This window comes from Onychomys torridus, chromosome 4 (genome assembly GCF_903995425.1).
Source record: "Onychomys torridus chromosome 4, mOncTor1.1, whole genome shotgun sequence".
NCBI lineage: Eukaryota > Metazoa > Chordata > Mammalia > Rodentia > Cricetidae > Onychomys > Onychomys torridus.
This window is the reverse complement of record NC_050446.1, coordinates 123451068-123472713: the sequence shown is the minus strand read 5'-3', so window position 1 is coordinate 123472713 and position 21646 is coordinate 123451068. Positions and strand designations below refer to the sequence as shown.

The 21646-nt window shown below is 53.0% G+C and overlaps 1 protein-coding gene across 3 annotated transcripts in view; it reads right to left on the bottom strand.

Moving 5' to 3' along the window:
• Kiaa1755 (KIAA1755 ortholog) overlaps positions 1-21646 on the bottom strand; it is a 44400-nt gene that overhangs the window by 9005 nt on the left and 13749 nt on the right. For 2 of the 3 annotated variants that reach the window (XM_036185919.1, XM_036185920.1), the window contains exons 3-13: positions 19801-21127; positions 19212-19394; positions 16641-16764; positions 14177-14270; positions 12538-12621; positions 12108-12224; positions 9270-9368; positions 7795-7943; positions 5196-5334; positions 2612-2734; positions 1789-2001 (exon numbers count right to left, since the gene is read on the bottom strand). In XM_036185919.1, the coding sequence (XP_036041812.1) occupies positions 1789-2001; positions 2612-2734; positions 5196-5334; positions 7795-7943; positions 9270-9368; positions 12108-12224; positions 12538-12621; positions 14177-14270; positions 16641-16764; positions 19212-19394; positions 19801-21127 (2652 nt within the window). The remainder of the gene's footprint in view (positions 1-1788; positions 2002-2611; positions 2735-5195; positions 5335-7794; positions 7944-9269; positions 9369-12107; positions 12225-12537; positions 12622-14176; positions 14271-16640; positions 16765-19211; positions 19395-19800; positions 21128-21646) is intronic. The other variant, XM_036185922.1, reaches the window with a different exon arrangement.

Sequence of the window (21646 nt, the reverse complement as noted above, 5' to 3'; positions counted from 1 at the left end):
CTTGATCCAACTTTGCTGGAGGTGGACAAGGGGGCGGTCCAGCCTGCCCCCACCCATGCTGCTCTTCCTGCTTAGGAAGAGGGCTGCCTTCCCCCAGGCCCAGCCTGCTCTCTTCCCTTTACCCATCTCAGGCTAGGACATCAAGTGTGCCCTGCCTCTTCAGCGAGCTCACAACCCAGAGAGCACACCAGGGACAAGCAGGCGACCAGCAGTGGATCACTTCAGATCCTGAGGGGCAAGCTGTTGCACGGTAGGTGTAGTGGTCAGGACAGGCCTCGGCTTTTCTGGCCAAGGAACAGCTTTCCAGGCAGGGGGAAAAGCGGGTGCAGAGGCTTCAGTGCTAGGAGCTGAGTTGCTTCTGGGAAGGCTGCCGGGAGGAAGTGGCCAGCAATCGTTGGGCGAAGAGAAGCTTCCAGACGGCCTTGACGCTAGGCACATTGCTCTGAGGGGTTCCTCAAATTTAATCTGCTTTCCTCCCTTTAAAAATTTTATTTTATTTTCCATGCATGAGGGTTTTGCCCTCATGAATGTTAGTGCACCACATTTATGCCTGGTGCCCGGGGAAGTCAGAAGTGTGTGTGTTGGATTCCTGAGAACGGGAGTTATGGCCTGTGGTGAGCCATCATGTGGGTGCTAGGAATCCAACCTGGGTCCTCTTGGAAGAGCAGCCAGTGCTCATAACCACTGAGCCGTCTGTGCAGCCCGAATCTGCTTCTCCTACCACCTGGGTGGGAGTACATTCAAGCCAAAGACCTGGGTTTTGAACTGCAGTGCTGCCATCTGCCAGCTCTGTGACTTTGGGTGAGTCATTCAACCTCTCTGTTTTCAGCAGAAGGTTGGTGTAACAGGGAAATGATCAGAACCGAGCCTGGCGTAGAGACCCTGCACCGGTGCTAGCCATTTATACTGTCAGCAGGGGCTGAGGTTCGGAGGAGTGAGGACAGCTGTCAACAGCCCACATGGGCTGAATCCTGGACGCTGCCCTCCTGTGCTCTCCAGGGTGCCCCTTCACTGCCACTGCTGACAACTGCCTGCTTGTCCCTGACCCAAGGAGACAGGGAAGCCCTGTCCTCTGGGTCCCCAGGCATTTGTGAGTTGTCTGGGTCCCTCCCACTGTCCTCAGAAGCATCCCATGTTCCCAGATGTCCCTTCATGCCCCGAGCCACCCAACAGCTGGTGGGTGGGGTCAAGCCCCTCCCATGCTCTGTCCCTTTTGGCAAGTTCAAGGGGCAGCTGAGGGCATAGGGTAGTCATGTGACTTCCTGTCCAGCTGGGACCCAACTCTTCTAGCCCTTCTTTTTTTGTCCATAGGCCTTAGTTTTTCCACTAGGAAATGGGGGGGGGGTTGAGGTGGGTTAGGTGCATTTAGGAGTGAAACTTTGAAGTCAAATCCTACTCAATGACTGCCTAATCCTACCTGAGTAGCTTACTTCTTCTGGGCCTCAGTTTTCTCCTCTGTAAAATGGGCACAATGCAGGTGGCCCGGACTCACCCAGAAGCAGGCAAGTATGAAGTGCTCACTTGCAGGGTCTGCACTCAGGCGGGCTTCCCTTCTAGCTTAACCACTTCCACCTCATCTTCACCCTGCCTACTCAGATAAGGGATCCAGCTGCCACTCTGCCTCTCTTTGGAGAAGGACCCAGGCACATCCCCAGGTCAGGACACACTTGCCCCCATGCCAGCTTCCTCTCCCTGATTGCTACATGATCTGTGTCCAGGCCGCCCCGACCCTGTACCACCCTGTAGGAGGATGTGGGTTTGTTCTGATGGGCCACGAGGTTCACTCACCTTCTTTCTGAAGCGGTGGAGGTGGAGCAGAGTCTCCAGGTCAGTGCGTTGCCTCTCGGCCGCCATGTAGAAGTGCGTCAGCCTGGCTTGGAAGGCCTGCTGCGTGGAGGCGAAGGCTGCCAGGTCTGGGAGCCCTGTCTCCCCTGCCCCTTCCTCTACAGCTCCCAACTGCGCAGCCTGCTTGGACAGTTCCAGGCCCTGGCGATACTGGGCCTGAGTGGGTAAAGGACATTCACTCAGCTCCCGCCTGAGGATCTGCCCAGCAGTCAGGAGCCGCTGTGGCCTTCTGAGCCTCAGTTTCCCCAACTACAAAACTCAGCCCACAAAGACTGATGCATCCAACAGCCCAGGCCTTTGCCTTGGAAGTTCACATTCTTCTGGGAGGTTCTGTGAATTTAAAGCCTGGGTCAGAGGCTTGGATCCCCCACAGTCCTCTCTGCTGTGTCCAGAACAGTTCCATCCAACACTGCCTGAGAGTCCCCTGAAGGCTGTGACAGGCCAAAGCATCCTGTGTCCATCACAAATGCAGCATTCCTGACTGTCTCTCCAAGTTGACCCAGGAGGCCAAGATCTGGGCCCTGGGTACCTGAATTTTAAGAAACCCTTGCGGATTCTGACTCCTTTGGATTTGGTCTTGGAAGACTTCCTGGAGGAGGCAGAACCTAAGGTAATGCCTCTGTAATCCAGGATGACCCCTTGCTCTGTGGTCAAGGTTGTCCCCTCACAACTTCTGGAAGCTCCCTTGTACTTTCTCACCCCTGAATCTGGGACCTAAAAGACCCCACCTCAACGACCTCTTGGCATCTTGGGCCCTGGAACATACCGCAACCTGCAGGAAGAAATCCTCAAACTCGGCGTGGACTTTCTCCACTGTCTCTGCACATATATCAACAGGGGATAGAGCCTGCAGATACCGGCTTCCTTCCCGCTCCATCCAGTCACTGACCTGGGCAGAGGACAGTGGTTCAGTTGTGATGGGTGACCAAGGAGCCATCCTGAGCCAATTGTCTATTTCCTTGTATGTGTCTACATGCATGGGCTTGTGCAAGCATGCAGATGTGTGTATGTGTGCAGGTGGGTGTATGTGAATGCACTTGTGTGTGGGGACTAGAAGTCAACTTGGAATTGCTCCTAAGAAGCTGCCCATCTTTTTCTTTTTCTCTTTCTTTCTTTCTTTCTTTCTTTCTGACTTCTTTTTTTTTTTTTTTTTTTTTTTGATACAGGGTCTCTCACTGGGATTTGGGACTCATTTGTCAGGCTAGGCCTGGCTAGCTATTGTACCCCCAGGGTCCTCCTGACTCTGTCTCCTCAGCGCTGAGATTACAAGTGTACACCACTACACCCAGTGTTTTACTTAGGTTTTGTGGCTCAAACTCAGGTCCATGTACTTGTGTGGTGTAAACACTTCACCAACTGAGCCAACTCCCTAACCCCTTGATTTCTTGAGAGGCCAAAGCCCTCTTGTCCTCAGTCAGTCGTGGGCCTGGATGGATGGAAACCCTCCCCATGAAGGGCAGGAGAATCAAGGAGGGAAGAGTGTGGTTGCGTTTTGCAAATGTCAGAGGGCAATGGACTCCCTTAGCTCAACCCAGAGGGGATGTGGTACTGTGAGTGCCCTGCACCAGGAGACCCTCTGTGTGTATGACAAAGTCAAGGTGGCATGAGGTGGCAGGAAGGCAAGGCTTAGGTCAGTCTGGCCACTGACTGTCACCTGGTCATAAAAAGTTGGTCTCTGGGGAATGAGCTCCCTGTCTCAGGGGTGTGTAACTGGGACTGGAGAAACACCTGCAAGAGCTCACTGTGTCGCTGCCTGGCCCTTGCTTCAGTTTATGGGTGATAATGGATCAGCATTATGTGGCCCTGTGGTGCAATGGATAATGGATAGGTACGAACAGCCAGAGAGGGACAGATGGTGAAAAGTGCCTCTAGCCTGTGGTAGTGTGAATGTGATTGCCCCATAATCTCATAGGCAGTGGCACTACTAGGAGGTGTGGCCTTGTTGGAGTGGGTGTGGCCTTGGAGTGGGTGTGGCCTTGGAGTGGGTGTGGCCTTGTTGGGGTGGGTGTGGCCTTGGAGTGGGTGTGGCCTTGTTGGAGTGGGTGTGGCTTTGTTGGAGTGGGTGTGGCCTTGTTGGGGAAGTATATCACTGTGGGGGAGGCTTTGAGGTTTCCTATGCTCAGGATACCACCCAGTGTGTCGGTCGACTTCCTGTTGCCTGCAAGATGTAGGGCTCTCAGCTCCAGCGCCACATCGGCCTGCAGGCTGCCATGCTCCCCGCCATGATGGACAGAACCTCTGGAACTACGAGTGAGCCACCCCAATTAAATATTTTCTTTGTAAGAGTTGCCATGGTCATGGTGTCTCTTCACAGCAATAGAAACCCTAACTAAGACATTCCCTGTGACAGTGCTAATCTGAACTTGACAGAATGCAGGGTCACCTAGGAGACTAGTCCCTGGCGCTTATCTTGATTTTATTAATTGCAGTGGGAGACCTGCCCACTGTGGGTGATGCCATTCCCTGGCTGGGATCCTGGACTGTATATTCCTTACTGTGGATGCATCATGATCCTTCCACCTTGACCCCCCACTGTGATGGACTGTACTCTTTTGTTGTTGTTGTTGTTTTGGTTTTTCAAGACAGGGTTTCTCTGTGTGGTTTTGGTGCCTGTCCTGGAACTCACTCTGTAGACCAGGCTGGCCTCGAACTCACAGAGATCCACCTGCCTCTGTGTCTCCAGTGTTGGGATTAAAGGCATGCACCACCACCGCCCGGCTGGACTGTACTCTTAAAGAGCCAGAATAAACTTTCTCAGGTTGTTTTTGTCAGAGCATTTTTCTTATCACAGCAACAGGGAAAGAAAATAAGGCTTTCTTGCTCCGGGGATGCTGACAAAGATATTTTGTCTTTGCAAAACTCAAGGCTAGAAATGAGGACGCAGAGGCTTGAGCAGTCAGGTGACCTGAGAGGGTCAAGACTAAGTGCCTAGCAGGGATGACCCCACCCAGGGCAGACAGGGGTGTGTTGATGCTAAGTACTGAAGCCAGGTGAAGGCGTACTGACAGCTCTAGTCTCAGACTCCAGATGTGCACAGATGTGCATCCATAGTAGGTGGTATCTGCCCGGCCTGGTTTTCCCCATCTGTGGTGGGGAATCCCTAAAGCTCCTATGTCACTGGTAAGAGACCACACTGGAAGACAAGAATATTCACAATATTCTAGTTCAGGCATACACTCAGTCGGCGCTCAATAGGTGCAGCCCTTATGTTCATAATTTAATCCTTGAAGCACTGATTGGATGACATCTTTTCTGCCTTGACCCCAACCCCAAGGGCTGCCAGCCTGTTTTAACTCCAGAACTAAGTGACCCTTGTAAAGCACCATGTCCCCCAGTAGCCTCCCCTTCACCTGATGGATGGCAGCTTCCAGGTGGCCCAGTTGGACACGGAGCTCCAGCCTTCGGAGGAGGTGATTGGACGCAGTGACCAGGACGTGAAGCTGGTCATCCACAAGGTTGTACAGGGCTGCAGCTTCAGTCAGATGGCTCCTGGGAGGGAGAAGAGGGTGAGAAGACGTCCCTCCTTGTGTTCTCGCCAGTCCTGGGCCTGCCCTCCTCATCTGTGGCCCCAGCTGGGCTGCCAGCCACTGACCTGCTGTGTGACCTGAAACAGATCCCTAGCCCTCTCTGGGCCTCAGCCATGAGCCTGAGGATGCAGCAGGAAATTAGCAGGATATCAAGCCAGCTGAGTAGATTTGAGTCTGAATCCCAGTCCCACCACCTGCTAGTGTGGGTCCTGGTGCAATATCACCACTTTGGGGGGCTCTGGATCCCTGTTTGTAAAGTGGGAATAGTAACAACCCGCTGCCCAGAGTGGCTGTGAGCAGAAAGTGTTCAAAGCAGAGGCTTCCACACCAGACTGCTGCACGAGGCCCCAGCCTTGGAACTTTCTAGTGCTGCTTAGGGGTTCTGGGAAGCCAGGGGACCTTCCCTCCTTCATGAGAAACACTGAGTGGAGTGCCCAGAACTAGGGGCTGGCTGGCGCTCACACCCTATCTTCCCAGCGTCCACTCTGCAGGACACAGGGGCAAGAGAGGGAGGCAACTGTAACTCATCATGGTCTTTTGTCTCCAATGGAGTCTCAGTGTCCCAAGCTGGCTTGTGACTCCTATGTGACCAAGGATGACCTTGAACCTGGGGCCCACCTGCCCTGCAAGGCATTTTCAAAGTGGCCAAAGCCAGAAGATCTAAAGCAGGTTTGTGACCAGAACTTCTCCCCCGGCGATGCTCAGTGAAGGGAGAAACCTGGAGCCTCCCCACAAATGCGCTGGGGAGCCTGTTTTCAGACAAAGATGATGGAAGGAAGGCTGCCTTTTGGAGGGACCCTCCGTCCCGGGTCCACCTACATCAAAAGAAAGCCCAAGATGCTTGAAGAAAGGGCGAGCCCAGAGGGCTGCAGGGACCTGCGCTGAACAGGGGAAGGGCCGCGGCGAGCGTGGGCCCACAGCGCCCTCTGGTGGAGCTCCAGCTCAAAGGTCTGGAGGGACCTCAGGTAGACAGGAGGGGTTGGGTGAGGCCGGTGAAGCTGGAGCATGGTGGGTAACAACAGGGCATTGTGAGGGGCGGGAGGTGGTCCACGTTAGACACCAGGCCCCACCGTGGTTTCAGCTCCACCTGCATGAGCCTGCCCGCAGCGTCTAGGTGTGCATCTCAGGGTGCTGTGTTCTGCCAGCCTTATCTACTTCTGGCCCCCACCACGCTCCAGATGTGTGACCCTAGGATACTCAGTGCACCTTTCTGAGTCTCAGGTTCCCCTACTGTAACAAAAGGAGACTCCTGGGCTCCACCTCAAAAGTGGGAATTAAATGACTTAATATGTACAATTCTTTAGAACAATGCACACACACATCAAACGTTGGTTCAGTGCACAAGCTGTTCTTAAGCGTGTGCCTCAGCTTTGCATCTGGCTCTCATATACATACTATGTTTGACTAGAGCAAATATTTCTAATTGCTGGCCAATTCAATTACATGCTCAGCATCCCTTCTTTGAGCCCAGAAGCATATCAAATTTAGGAGTTTTTCCAGTTTTAGGATATTTGAATATATATAATGAGGCATGTGGGCAATGGGACTTCAGCCTAAACAAGAAGTCCATTTGCATTTCAGATATACCTTTACACACAGCCTGAAAGTAATTCTGCACAATGGTTTCTTTTCTTTTTTTTCTTTTCTTTTTTAATTTGGTTTTTCGAGACAGGGTTTCTCTGTGTAGCTTTCTGCCTTTCCTGGAACTTGCTCTGCAGACCAGGCTGGCCTCAAACTCACAGAGCTCCACCTGCCTCTGCCTCCCGAGTGCTGGGATTAAAGACGTGAGCCCCCACCGCCCAGCTAGCACAATGGTTTCAATTATTCTGTGGATGCAGCAAAGTTTCTCAGGTGTAATTTCCCAGAGTGTCTGAGTTTACAGCAGGCAGGACATCGATTTCCAGATTGAGGAGGTTTCACTTCACAGCAGTCAAGGAAGCTGGTGTCATCCAGTCAGGCCTGTCACCCACCTGTGGTTCCTGAGGTCCTTCTGCCAGGCTGAGTGTGGGAAAGGCAGGCCCGTAGGGTTAGCTTCCTAGCTGTCTCAGCCCGGGTTCCTATGGGCCTTACTACTGTTTCCCAGTACTCAGTCTCATCTTCTTGCTAAATAAGAGTGGTGTGGGCAGCATCAAGTTCTTGCCAGGAACAAATGAGACGGGTCTTGAAAGGCTTGGACCAGAGTCTGGGTTGGAAAAGGACACAGTCTGTGTGTGGAGGGAGGAAAGAAGAGAGCTGGTCCTCAAATGCCTGCTCCTGGCTGAAGACGGCCAGAGAGGAAGGCGGGGATGGCGAGGTTATCCCCAAGGCTCAGAGGGTGGGTGTGAGGCAGCTGTGTCCCTAGACCCACCCTACGCTTTCCCTTCACAGGGCAGCCCCACCTCTAAGCTCTGATGGGGAATGAAGGACGGGAGATCGTCTATACCTGACTTCAGGGTTGGTGTTCAGCATGCTGGCCTCCTGCTGCAGCCTGGCCAGAGTTGCTCCACCTTCCCTCTGAAGAGCCAGCAGGCCAGGGTCCCTCAGCACAGCCCCCATCAGATCCTTGGACTTGCTCAGGCACCTGGTGGCCTCCTGCCGACATAGGAGGGTGTCTTGAGGTCCCAATCTCCACGCTTCCCTTAGCCTTCCAGGCTCCGCACACCCATAGAGCCTAACTTTCCCACTTGGGTATCCAAGCATCTCCAGGAATTCTGCCCTTTAATCTCCAGCATACTTCTGAAGCTATGGCCCTCTTATCACCATGGTAACCTCACTGGGCCTGGCTCCATCCTCTCTAGGGACCACCCATCTCAGACTCTTGGTTGAACTCTCTGATGCCCTCTGGCGCCCCCTGCAGCAAAAAAAGGACATCAAAGGGCAATCCTATGATGCCCTGCTTCAAACTCCCCAGGCCTTCACTGCCGGGTTCCTGGGCCAGCTCCTTCTTCTTTCCTCTGCTCCAGACCTCCAGCTATCCCCTGCCTCAGGGCCTTGTACGTGCCTGCTCTCTGCCTGGAGTTCATTCCCCTCAAAGACGTTCTTTCAGGCCTCAGTTAAACACCGTCTCTTCAAAGACCACTCACCTTTCTCACTTTTACCACTTCTATGGCTTTTGACACAATTTGTAACTATCTCCCCACCCCCCTTTTTTTCAACTCAGTGTGGTGATATTGTGTCCCCAATATATTGTGCACCTTAATAAACTTATCTGAGGTCAGAGAACAGAACAGCTGATAGACATAGCGGCCAGAAAATGGTGGCACACACACCTTTAATCCTAGCATTCTGGAGGCAGAGATCCATCCAGATCTCTGTGAATTCGAAGCCACACTGGAAACTGCCAGGCATGGTGACACACGCCTTTAATCCCAGGAAGTGGTGGCAGGAAGCAGAAAGGTATATAAGGCATAAGGACCAGGAACTAGCTTGGTTAAGCTTTTAGGTTGTTAGCAGCACAGTTCAGCTGAGATTCATTTGGATGAGGACTCAGAGGCTTCCAGTCTGAGGAAATGAGATCAGCTGAGGAATTGGCGAGGTGAGGAAGCTGTGGCTGGTTCTGTTTCTCTAATCTTTCAGCATTCACCCCAATACCTAGCTCCAGGTTTGTTTTTATTAATAAGACCTTTTAAGATTCATGCTACAGCTTGGGGTCTCTTGCATCCCAGGCAAGTGTTCTACCACTGATCTACATCCCCAGCCCCTCATAACTACCTTGCAAATGGCCACTCTGCCACTACATCATGACCCTCACTAGAGCAGAGGCAAGCTGCTTCCTCATGGGTCCCCAGTGCAGGGCACATGCTGGATGCCCAAGATCTAGTATCTGAGTGACAAAGTGAAAAATAGAATGACCACTCTGGGTGTCCCCTTCCCAGTGCTCTTGATACTTAGAGGTATGCTAGAGGCATACAAGCTTACCTGCACCCCACCAGGGGGGTCACCATTCTCAAACTCTTGAATGGAAGCCTGCAGCAGGGATGAGGCCTGGCGAAGGTCAGTGACAAACGGGTCCAGCTTCTGCAAGGACAGGCACCAGAGCGCAGAACTCAGCCTGGGTGACCAAGAGGAGATTTGTCTTTCCCCAGGAGGACGTGGGAAGGCACCAGGCAGGGCTTCTAGAACTTACACTACATCAGAACTGTCAGGAGAGCTGGTGAAAGTGAAGCTCTGGATGACCCCACCCCCACCCCATGCCCCTGACTTTCTCCCATCTCTAGCCTGCCGCACCCCCACAGCTGAGCCAGTATCCGGGACAGAGTCTAAGAACATCTACAAAGTCTCCAAGCCACAGTGCTGCTGCTGCAAGGTTGGGGGGCTTCTAGCGTGGGAACCAGAGCCAGAGGAGAGAGAAGATGGGCCTGAGCTGTTCGCAGACCCTGGGGGTCTTCATAGAAGGGGCAGGATGGGGGTGAGAGGGTGGACTGGAGAAGCACATGTGGTCCAGCTCAGCCATCAGCTAGCTGTGAGACCACAGGTAAGCTATTTAACGTCTCTGGGCTTCCCTTTACTTCTGAGAGGTGGTTTTTTACAGCAGGGTAGGGGTTTGCTGGATTAATTTGTGTACAGGATTTAGAATGCAGCCTGGAACATGCCAGACTCCCGATCACCATAAAGTTTACTCTCTGGATCACCCAGTACAATCTCACTTAAAGGGACAGTCTGAAAGTTGAAGTTCAAAGGTCACTGGGTTAATGGGAGGCCTCTGGAGAAGGAGGCGGAGCCTGGGAGCGGGATTTGTCACTGAGTGTGTGTACACACTGTCCCTCCACATCTCTGGATCACCCAGTACAATCTCACTTAAAGGGACAGTCTGAAAGTTGAAGTTCAAAGGTCACTGGGTTAATGGGAGGCCTCTGGAGAAGGAGGCGGAGCCTGGGAGCGGGATTTGTCACTGAGTGTGTGTACACACTGTCCCTCCACATCTTCAGGGGAGTGATTCTAAGATCCCCGCCCCCCAGGACACCAAGACCAGGATGCCCAACCCTTTATGCTAAGTGTCCTGTAGAACCATGAACACCTGCTGGGGACTAGAAACTGGCCGGAAATGACTCAGAGACCTGATGCCAGGTGGACACCGCCTCCAAAGCTGTACTGGTTGTTTCCAGAAAGCACCACCTCCCTGCTTCCTCCCCTTCCCCTCGCCTCTCTCTCCTTCCCCCTCCCCTGATTATTATTATTATTATTATTATTATTATTATTATTATTATTATTTGGTTTTTCTGAGACAGGGTTTCTCTGTGTAGCCCTGGTTGTCCTAGAACTCGCTCTGTAGACCAGGCTAGCCTCGAACTCACAGAGATCTGCCTGCCTCTGCCTCCCGAGTGCTGGGATTAAAGTCCTGTGCCACCACTGCCTGGTTCTTTTGTTTGTTTGTTTACTTTTTATTGGGAGAGAGGGTTGTAAGCATGGTTTGTGGGAGAGAGAGGTGTGCACGCCGTGGTGTGTGATGTTAGAGGGTGTTCATGGAGTTGATTCTCTCCTCCCACCTTTACGTGGGTCCCACGGATGGAACTCAGGTCACCGGGCTTGCATGACATGTGCTTTTACGCACTGAGTCATCTCAGTGGGACTTTCTCTGGGTCTATTTGTTTTAGTTTCTTGCAACAGGGCCTCATGTAGCCCAGGATGGCCTTGAGCTGGCTATGTAGCCAAGGATGACCTTAAACTCCTGATCCTCCTGTCTCGGGTGTTGGGATTACAAACCTAAATCCTTTCAGTCCAACATTGGTTGACTCCAGTTACACTGTACTCAACAGTGGACAGCAGCAGGACACGGAGGCGCAGGCCTATTACTCCAGCACTTGGGAGGCAGTAGTCAGGAGGCTCTTGAGTTTAAGGCCAACTGGACCACAAGGGAAGTCAAGAAGATATAGCTGTGTGGCCTGAGCCACATCCAGACCCTGTAAGCTTGGGTACGGTGCTTGCCCAGATCACTGGCAAGAAAAAGGAAAAACAAGCAGAACAATTCACACGAGGTCTCTTACACAAACAGCAGACAACCACTTGTCACACCATTGGGAGAGACAGGGTTTCTCCGTGGAGGGTGACTTTGACCCCCACCCTGGCTGGAAGCTGTCATACTTTGTGCGGAGAGGCAGGGAGCTGCCGGTCACACCATAGTGGAAAAGGGAACCCTCAGGCCCTGGCTGAGAGGTCCTGACTGGGCAGCTGGTGGAGGGGCTCTGGGTGGGCGTTCAGTGCCTTCAAAATAGACTATTCCATGTGCTGCCCTGCTCCTTGTGGCCTCCTGAGTTAAGCTGGGCACCAAATACCCGCTTGTGGAGTTGTGGGAGGACAGCTGAGGCAGGTTCCTTCCGTGCCCTACAGGAGGCAATACACACTAACCCACCGCGTGTGACACGTCCATGGCTCGGCGGAGCAGATGCCTGTCAATTCACTTTCAGTTGACAGCAGCCAAAGCCTTTACTAACATGAACTCAATCCTCATAAAAATCCCACAGGAAGGCAATTTCATTGCCCTCCCCATTCCCCACTTTGCTGATGAGAAAAGCAAGGCTCAGAGAAGGTGGGTGACTTAGCCAAAGTCACAGAGCAGAGCTGGACTGGAACCCAGAAGGCAGGCCCCAGAGCCTGAGGCCTTATGGGGGCTACTCTGTACCTTCATTGTAAATGTTTGTTGAATGACTGTCTGGTCTTGAACCCTGTTTTTGACAGGGTTGAGGGACCCATGGGGCAGAGCAGTGAAGGGATGAGGAGAAGTAAGGGTTGGAGACCAGAGGCTACGAGAGTAGACACCTGGAAGAACTGCACCCACTCGCTGTGGTGGTAGGGGAAGGGGCCCTCCAGAGCCTCGGGCAGCTGGCTAGGGTCCACGTGGTTTCTGAGGGCCTTCAGCGAGGTCAGTACCTCCACCTGCAGATGAAAGGAGAGTCAGGAGGCATAGAGGAGTCTCCCTAGAGATGATGTAGAAGGTCCTGCTTAGATCTCTGTCCAGGCACCACATCTCTCACTGGGAAGGTCCAGAGTGGTGCTCTGAGCAGTGAGTCTTCTCTGTAAGCTTTGATCAATCATTTGAACCGGACCCTGATTGTGGAATGGCATATACACAGCACACATACTTCTATTTCCAAGTCTGTGTTCAAGGCAGACATCATCAATCGACTGCAGAACTCATTCTTCCAGGGCTCAGCTCTTTCTCAATACTGCTGCCCAGGCCTCTACTCACCTGGACAGGTAGTACAGGTAGCTGAAGACTGGATGCCTTCTCTCCCAGGAGGAGCACTTTGCTGATGGAGGCTGGAGCCAGGGCCTGTGAGGAGAGAGCCTTGTCAGGGCTGCTTTGTCCCCTCTCCCCCTTTCGTCTCCCCCTCCTTCCTGAGGGACATGCATAGGCATGGTGTGGTCCCCTGGGTGGGGGCTTTGTGTGACATGTTTAGAGTGAACCACTAGCCTCAAGAGAACAAACCCAAGCTGTACTGCAAGCCTTCCGTGAGGTCTCAGTTTCCTTATCTATAAGACATGAGGTCAGATGGCCAAGGAGGCGTACATCAAACCTTCACCCGTCCGGCTGCTCATACTGACTAGTCAAGAGTCTTCTCTGTCAGGGGGTTTATGTGGCCCAAGGCTAAACCCTGAATTCCCCAGAACATGGGGCTTAGCCCATGTCAGCCAATCAGCACTAATGATACCCCCAGAAACTTTGGCAGGAACCTCTCTCTCCTGTGTCCTACAGGAACCAAAGGACTGTGTGACTTTCAAGCTGCTGGGAACCATACTGCCACCCAGTGGAAGTGAGGCCATGAAAAAAAATGGCACCCTTGTAGGAGGGCCTGGACAGAAATAGCGACGACGGTGGCTCTCTCTGAGCCCTTGGATGGGTATGCATGCACAGCTTGATTCAGCTCCTGGCTGTGAGAATACGGGCCTGCCCCTTTAAGACAGTGGTCACTCTTAAAAGGCCTGATCCTACAGACTGAAGAGACCAGGCCACACCTTCCTGCAGCTCTCTCTGGCACAGAGAGCGAAGAGGTAGCCAGTGACTTGATTTCCCTTTGTGGTGTCCGGCTCTCCCTTGCTCTCTGTCACGTATGGTATATTGAGATAAGTCGTGTGATGTAAAACTTCCTGCTACCCCCACAAACTTATAAAGGTCCGATGTTTCTCTTGTTTCTGGGGTTGCTAGAGGGATTCGCTCTGGCGGCTCTTCTGAGGAGACTCCTGTACCCGTCCCGTCCCTCTTAGTGGTTGGTTCTCTCTCCTCTTTCACACACTCTCTCTAATCCTCATTCTCTTTTGTTTTGTTTTGTTCTTCTGAGTCAGAGTTTCTCTGTGTAGCTCTGGCTGTCCTGGAACTCGCTCTGTAGCCCAGGCTGGCCTCAAACTCACAGAGAACCACCTGCCTCTGCCTCTGTGTGCTGGGATTAAAGGCGCCACCTGACTCATCCTCACTCTTAAATGAAGCTCTTCTCTGGGTTTTAAGGGGAAGCCCCTCTACTCTTTAAGGTCCCTGCTGTATCTGTCTCTCCCATCACGCACCAGTTCTCTCTAAAGTTCGACCTCTCACCTCAAGGCCCCATCATGCCCTGCACCCCTTTAGCCTGACACAGTGCGTATTCTGAAGGGAGCTATTCATCACCCTCTCTTCCAGCACCCACCGCTGCAGCTGCTTTTAAATCGATTCATTATACTGAGCAAGGCAACGCCCTTTGTCTAGAAGCCTGCTCGCAGGGTTTCCTTAGTTGCCACCAGAACTCTCTGCCCAGGTTTTGCAATGCCAGCCTTAAGCCCACCAGGCTCTGGGCATGCCACAGTCCCTTGGAGACTCCCAAGACCAGCTAGACTAAGGCTTCCTACCTGGTACTCACCTGTGTGCTCTGCAGGGCGCCGACCAGAGCAGGACTCGGGGGCCCTTTCCTGGCATCAATCACCACCAGCAGCCCCTTGGCTTTATCCTCCAGCCTGTGGGTAGAAGACAGAATCAGGTTCTGCCAGGCAGCCTGGGGCTCAGGAGAACCTGGTGGAAGGGTGAGGGAAGCGAGTTGGCAAGAGTCTTCACTCTGCAAGACCAATGCCTCCTCCAGGAAGCACCCATGATTCCTCCTGTAGAATCCACAGCCTTTCCATTCACAGCTCAGGCCCAGGTGATTCATCGCTGTGGTCACTGTGAGACTGTGTTCACCACCCTTTGTGGTCAGGGATGTGGCTCAGAGGTTGTGTGTGAGCCTCTCGGTTCCGTTCCCAGAGTTCCAAGCAAAACTAAATGAGATGAAACCGCCCCCTGCCTATTTCTTTGTGTAGGCAGGACCCCCGGTTTGTTGCGATTTACCAGCTCCCACCTGTGGTTTTCTGATCTGTAGAAACCATACCAGTGACCCAACTTCCCTGGCCAATGACTGGGCTAGGTGGGTTCATATGACCGATCTTTTCCCAATAAGATGAGAAAAGCTAACTGAATGACTTCCGAAAAATCTGTTTTCTCCTTTAAGGAGTTCTTCGGAGGGCAGAGGGAGGTGCTGGGAAGAGGGGAACAAGCAGGCCAGAGGAGACTGAGAGAGGTTAACTAACTGAGTGACACAGAGCCATAAGGAAACCCCTACTTTGTATAATTACTATAACTCATAGTGTTGCAAGGAAATGAAGAATTAATTCTGGACTCAAGGCAGACAACCAGAGGCTGTTCTCAACTTGAACTGAAGCCACTCACATCCGGCTGCCCCCTGCTCTTATCACCTGAGTGGGCAGGATGGATGGTGGCTGCTTCCCAGGTCCCAGGCTAGCCTAATTACAGACCCAAGTCAAAGGGGAGTCTTCCCCCATCCCCACACCGCACCCTGGCCCAACCCAGGGCCCTCAGACCTTGAGCAGCAGATGCAGGTGGGGGGCTGGTGGGTGGGGCCCAGGGGGGCTGGTGGGCAGTAAGTGCCCTCAGCCTCATCTGCGTCATATGCCCACTCCTTGCCCAGAGCAAGAGGGGCATAAATGCTTTCTATGGCTATCCCAGGCAGGGGAATTGACACAGAGCAGCCAGCCAGGCAGTAGACTGAGAAGTTGGCCTTGTATATTCCCCTCATTCCAGATGCCTGTGACCCTACCTGGGCCCCCTGGTCATTTGAGGGGACAGGGTGAGTCAAATCATTGTCACAAGGTCACAGATCAAAGTGGGTGGGGAGATACTCCAGGGCTCTGTTTACCACAGGGCCATTTCTCAGGGACACAGGCGGCCATTTTCCACCTGCAGAAAACCTGGTGTCTGGTGGCCTGCAGGAGACAGGGGGCTCTGGGGAGGGGTGGTAAAGAAGATTCCAAGGAACTTCATGGCTCCCTAACCTCCCCCCAGATGCTGAACCTCCAGTTTGCTGGGGTTCTATAGCTACAGGGCAGGGAAATGCCACCTCTGCGTGTCCTGATGGGAGCCTGTGTCTCAGAAGCCAGATGGGCTTCTCCCCAACCATGAAGTCTGAATCATGGGCTGGAGGCTAAGATTGGAGAGACTGGGGGCTGGAAATCTGTCTGGACCGCGCACCATTTGGGCTTATTCTCATGCGTTTATGTGTGTGCTTGTGTGCAGGTACTTAAATGTAGGAGTGCCGAGGCTGGAGAACAACCTCAGGTACCATCCTCAGGGGCTCTCTACCTTTTTTGTTGAAACAGGAACTCTCATTGACTGGAATATGCCAGTTGGCAAGGCTAGGCTGTCCTATCTGTGTCTTCAAACGTGCCCCACCACACATGCCCTTTTGTACATGGGTTCTGGAGTTAGAGCTCGGATAACCTTGCTTACAAGGCAAACATTTTACTGACTGAGCTATGGTCCCAGACTCTGATTCTTTAATTCTCTCATTCATTCACTCACTCGTTTGTTTGCCCTGTCTTTTGTTTACTCGACGACACTCATGTCTAAGATGCCACTCCCCAGAGAAGCCTTCCCCAGCTTCCCAGCTGAAATCAACCCTTTCACCTTTTCCGTACTACAACAATGCTTCTCAAAGATTACCTCTGCTCCAGCCTCTGACATATCAGTGTCACCAGGAACCTATCTAGAAATGCAGATTTTCAGGCCTGCAGAGTGTGAAGCACTGGGGATGAGCTGAGTGAGCTGCTTCAACAGCTCATTTAACCATTCTCTGACTCCAGTGCACTACCAGGTCACAGCTGGGAGTTCGTACTGCACACCTCCCCTCTCCCACCAGCCTGGGAGGGCCCCGGCTGAAGGGACAGAGCCCAACTCCTCGCCTGAGGCTGGCTGTGCAAACACATGTGGATGGAAGGACCTGCAGCCTTCCCACTACACATCTGGCTAAGGGGTGGGGTATGACAGTGTCCCCTTACCTGGGAACACCGCATAAGTAGGACAGCAACTCCGTGACCTCCAAGGCAGTACACCAGGGTGCCTCCCAGGCCTCCTGCATGGTCGACACCAGAAGCAGAGGCCGCCCCATCCGGTCCCTACCACCTGAAGGATAGAAGACACATGAGTAATGGCAATTCTGGGGGACCCTCCATGGGAGCCTCCTCTGTGGCTCTCTAGGCCTTTGCCTACACTGATCTTTCTGCCTGGACTGTCCTTTCTTCTCTTCCTTCTGTGACCTCCAAACTCCTCTTCATCCTCCAAAGGCCCAGCTTCAATGACACTTCCTGAGAAAAGTCTCCCTGAGTTCTTCTTCAGCACAGAATCAGTTCACTGTCCTTGAGACTGTCTCTGGATAGGACATGCACCCTACTGCAGTGCATGGACCCCAGGAAGCAAAGCTAGTGCAGTGAGCTCTGTGGTCACAGAGACTAGTTCACATCCTGACTTGCTGTATGTCCCTCGGTAAGTCTGTGAGTCTCTGAGCTTTAATAATTTCATCTATCTCATGAGACAAATTCAATTCTAGGCAGATGAGGTTTCTTTGGGGATTAACTGAGTTAGTTCCTGAGAGTGTTCAGCACTCAGCCAGGACCAGTGAATGCATCTGTGGTGACTGGGCACCATCTCTGTCACATCTCACACAGACCACAGCAGGCTGATCCTGTTATTTCTTCTCCAGTTGTGTATTGCTGACAGGCCATTTCCTCTTCTAAGGGAATGGGGCTGTGTGTCTCACTGTCCCTGGGGACTCACAGCCCAGGAAGTCAGCCTAGCTAGCAGGACCTTCCTTCACCCAGCTCTGCCTGTCTGGTCCGCCCCCACCCTCCAGTCTCCAGCTCTGGAGATCCTCTCTGGCCCCTGGTCTGGCCAATGCACCACTTCCATATTCCCCTGCTCAGGGCCCTGCAGGAAGCTGTCCCATCGACTCCACTGCCTCCTGGGACTGGCTTAGGACAGCATCAGAGCATGGATGCCTGAGGAGCTGGCCGGCACATGGAGGTTAGAGCAATGCAGTCCAAACTCTGTAAGTCTGGGAGCTTGCAGAGTGCAGGTAGACCCAGTGGCCCAGCTTGCCTCCTCTCCCTGGCTCCCAAGCAGTACAGATGGAGTCAGTCCCTAGGCCCAAGTTTGAATAGTCAAAGGATCAGATGCTGGGTCCCCTGGGACATGGCAACCATGTAACCATAGTCTGGCTCTGCCTGCCCACCAAATGCTGCCTGGATCAGGAACAGGGCAACAGGCAGCACCCCACACAGGAAGCATCATTGTCCAACCTGATTTGTTTTTCACTGGACCAAAGAGATCCTTGTGCCCCAAACACTGCCCTTGCCTGATGGGCGGTACCAGAAATACCATCTCTAGCCCCAGAAAACCCTTCTGCTATGGGCATGCTGCGTGACCAACGTCATGTGGAAATAGGGAAGGCTGGGGCGGGAGGAGTGCAGGAGGCTCCTATAGCCTCTGAAAAATTCAGTATCGCTTCAGCCCATGACTGGGGCACCAGCAGAGGCCTCCTCTGGGATCTGCAGGGAGATGGGGCCAGGGAGATGTGGAAGTCCAGGAGTAGCAAGGTGGCAAGACAGATAGTTCCCAAAGGCACAGGGGTCCTTTGTGCTCCTGACCTTTACATGTGGGGTTCCCAGTTTCTGAAGTGCTGTCCCCCACATTTACATGGCTAGCTCCTAAGCTTTCCTGGCCTCTCCTGCTAGAAGCCTGGGCCAGGAGCACTAATTATTTTCCCAGTTCCTAGACATTTTCTTTATGTTTGATTGCAATGGCCTGTTGTGGTTTCTCTAACGCTAGAATAAAATGTGTGTGGGTGCTGGGGCCACATAGACTCGTTTCCTAACAAACCCACAGTGCTGAGTCTAGGGAAACAGCGATCAAAGAACTACAAATCGGGAATAAAACACCCAAAGCTTGGAAGCTGTCAATACCTGGTCCAAAGCCCCTTAGTGTGCGGAGTACTTGCTTGTTCACCAGAGGCTGGAAGAACTATTAATAGAGGCTCACAGATGCTTCCTTCCCTGAAGAATTGCCCTTAGCTGTATTAGCTTATTAGCTTGCCCTGCATCCCATTCCAGGATCAGCCTGCAGTTAATGATTGACACACCCAGAGTCAGCCTGCAGTTAATGTCTAACAGACCCAGAAGTTAAATACTGACCCCCGCACCTTAGCCAGCCAGCTGGTATAACCCACATCTTGGAGCCTCCCCGGGTCTGGCATCACCTTGCTCGTCCCTTCCCCTGCCTGCCTTGCTTTGCTTGGGCCCATTCTCATGGGAGCCATTCCAAGAACCTTTGTCTCAAGCTCAGCTTCTAGGGAGCCAGAAACACACCTCGGCTTCCTCATGGAAGTCTGGATAAATGGATGGATAGATGGTTGGGTGGATGGATAGGTGGACAGATGGAGTGATGGATACCTAGAAATGGCTTGCCTCTAATCCAAGCTTTTGTTGGAAACTTTGCAGCCTCCTAGGCCTCCCCCTCTCCCCCCCACCAGCATCTGAGCATGCTCTGCTCCCTCCCCTCCCCCTGAATTCCAGAACCTGGCAGGCAAGCTATCCTGGAGTGGAGAAGCTTGGCTCCCAGAGTCCCGATCCTGGGCTCAGGCCTGGAACACTCCTTCAGGCTAAGTCTTCCTCCTGGGGGACCTGCAGAATCTTTCCGGAAGCCAGGCAGTTTCCCAGACGGTGGGGCTGAGCCAGATGTTCTGGGGAGAGCTGTCCCATCTGGGGAAGAACAAAGCAAGGCTGTCATACAGGAGACAGACTTTCCGAGGGACAGTGTTTTTTGTCTTCCATCCAAACGATAATACGGCTTATAGCATGATCTACTCTCTGCCAGTGTTGCCAAGTCCCTTTCTTCTGGTACGTCTTGAACCATCAGAACAATTCTGTGTTGGAAATGAGCCTCCCCACCCCCAAGTACAGAAAGAGGCCTGATCTCAGAGAGGTTAGACATCTGGCAAGGTCACACAGCACAAGGTAAAGCTGGAATGTGAACTCAAACAGACCTAATGAATAGCCTTGCTCAGTTCTACACTCCTGAGACTTGGACAGCCTTGTGACCCCTGTCTCTCACAGCCTCCTGCACCAGGGAAGCCTGGTTCTTGCCCTGCTGAGTGTGTGCTCTTACCTTTCCCTGGGGTCTTGGCTCCGCAAGGCTGCAGAGAGTTGAGGGGGCTCAGGGCCTTCCCAATATGCTGGAGTAGGGCCTTCTCAGGGGGCATCAGAGGCGCCCTCTGTCCTTTCAAGAAGGGGAACTGGAGCCCAGGAGCTGGGGACCCACAGATGGAGATGTTCCTACTGAGAAAGGCCTCGGGCTTGGAAGGTCTGCCATATCCTGGTGTGGTCTCCTCTGTCTTTGTCTCAGAGGCTAGGGCTACAGGGGCAGCTGAGGACAAGAGAGGAGAGGGTGTTTGTCTTGGCCCAGGCCTGAGCTCGACCATGGCTGCTGGCATTCCCAAAGGCGTTTGCATCTTAGAAGCTCCTGGCTCTTCTTCAGTGTCCTCCACTAGGCCAGAAGTACAGTCCAGCAGCTTCTCCAGGACACCAACGTGGGGCTGCTGGGGCTGTCTCTCTGCAATGTGGTCAGATGCTTTGTGCCTGCCCTTTCTTCTTGAGCCCCCACTACAGGGCTTCTCTTCAGAGTCTGTTGGCTTCACATATGAGGGAAGTCCCTCATCTGGCCCAGGGGGAGGTAGGACCCTTCCAAGCAGAGGTGTCCCCTTAGTTCCAGATGTCTCCTTCTGTGATCCTTGAGTGTTCGTACTGAGTGTAACTACCTCCCTGTCTGGAGACCCCCTTCTACACTCTTGGAGAAAGCCCAGGAGAGCCACATAGTCCCCCTCCAGGCCCTCCTTGGTCTCACTGTCCATCCTGAAGGCCATCTGCTCTGGCCTTGCTGGCTCAACCTTGATGAGCCCGGGATATTTGTCTCTAGACAACTTCCCTTTATCCTTAGCCCAACTCTGGGCCACAGACCCCACACTGCCCAAGGAGCTGGCCTGGCCCAGCTCCTGGGGGCTGCTCAGATGGAGCACCTCTAGAGGACAAGTGTTCCCATCTGAAGAAGGGATGTTCACTGCTGGGGGTCTGTCATCTATAAACTCTGGGCTGGTTATCCTGGTCCAAGGCACAGGCGTGATCCCATTTTCTGAAGCCACAAGACAGTTGTATAAGGGGCTTCCCTCAAAGTCACTGTTGATGGCTTCCAGCCATTCTGGGGTGAAAATCAGAGAATAGGAGGTCTCAGGAATAGGCTTCTTGTCCACCTTGCAGAGGTCTGAGGAGAGACACTTGAGTGTCATGTGGACAGACTGCTCCTCCCAGGACTCCACTTGAAGGTAGAAGTCGCCCTGACGCAGCAGGAGTGGGTTGAGTGGTGCCAGGTGGACCACGACCTCGTCCCGCAGACACAGCGGCCAGCCCTCGTGCAGGAAGAGGCAGTGGGTGTAGAGGGCCTGCAGAGAGAGGGGGACATCAGAGAGACAGGCCCCATGGCACCTGGGGTTTGGTCAACTTCCTCCCCTCTCCCACATGGGACTTTGAACAGCCAGGGAATAGGCAAAGACAAGAGAGATACCCAGAACCAGGCACTGAAGAGGCCTTTGTTGTCAGGGTACCTGGGGGTCACTTGTTCCTACCTACCCTTAGCATTGGCCTTGAAGATGCTTGCTAGCCTCCTGGGCGGACGGAACGGCTGGTGGTCCAGGTACATTAATCAGCAAGTACCTTCCATGGCAACCCTGCTTGGCTCATGACCCTCTCCTCCCCATCTACCCATAACTTCTCCCAACCCAGCTGGAGCCTTAGCACCCCTTCCCTTTAAAGCCAGGAAGTCATGGATCAGAGGTCTAAGTGGGATGTTTGTGCATGTTCTGAGCTGCTCTGATATCTGATTTCTTTTCCTTCCTTCCTTCCTTCCTTATTTCTTTCTTTCTTTCTTTCTTTCTTTCCTTCCTTCCTTCCTTCCTTTCTTT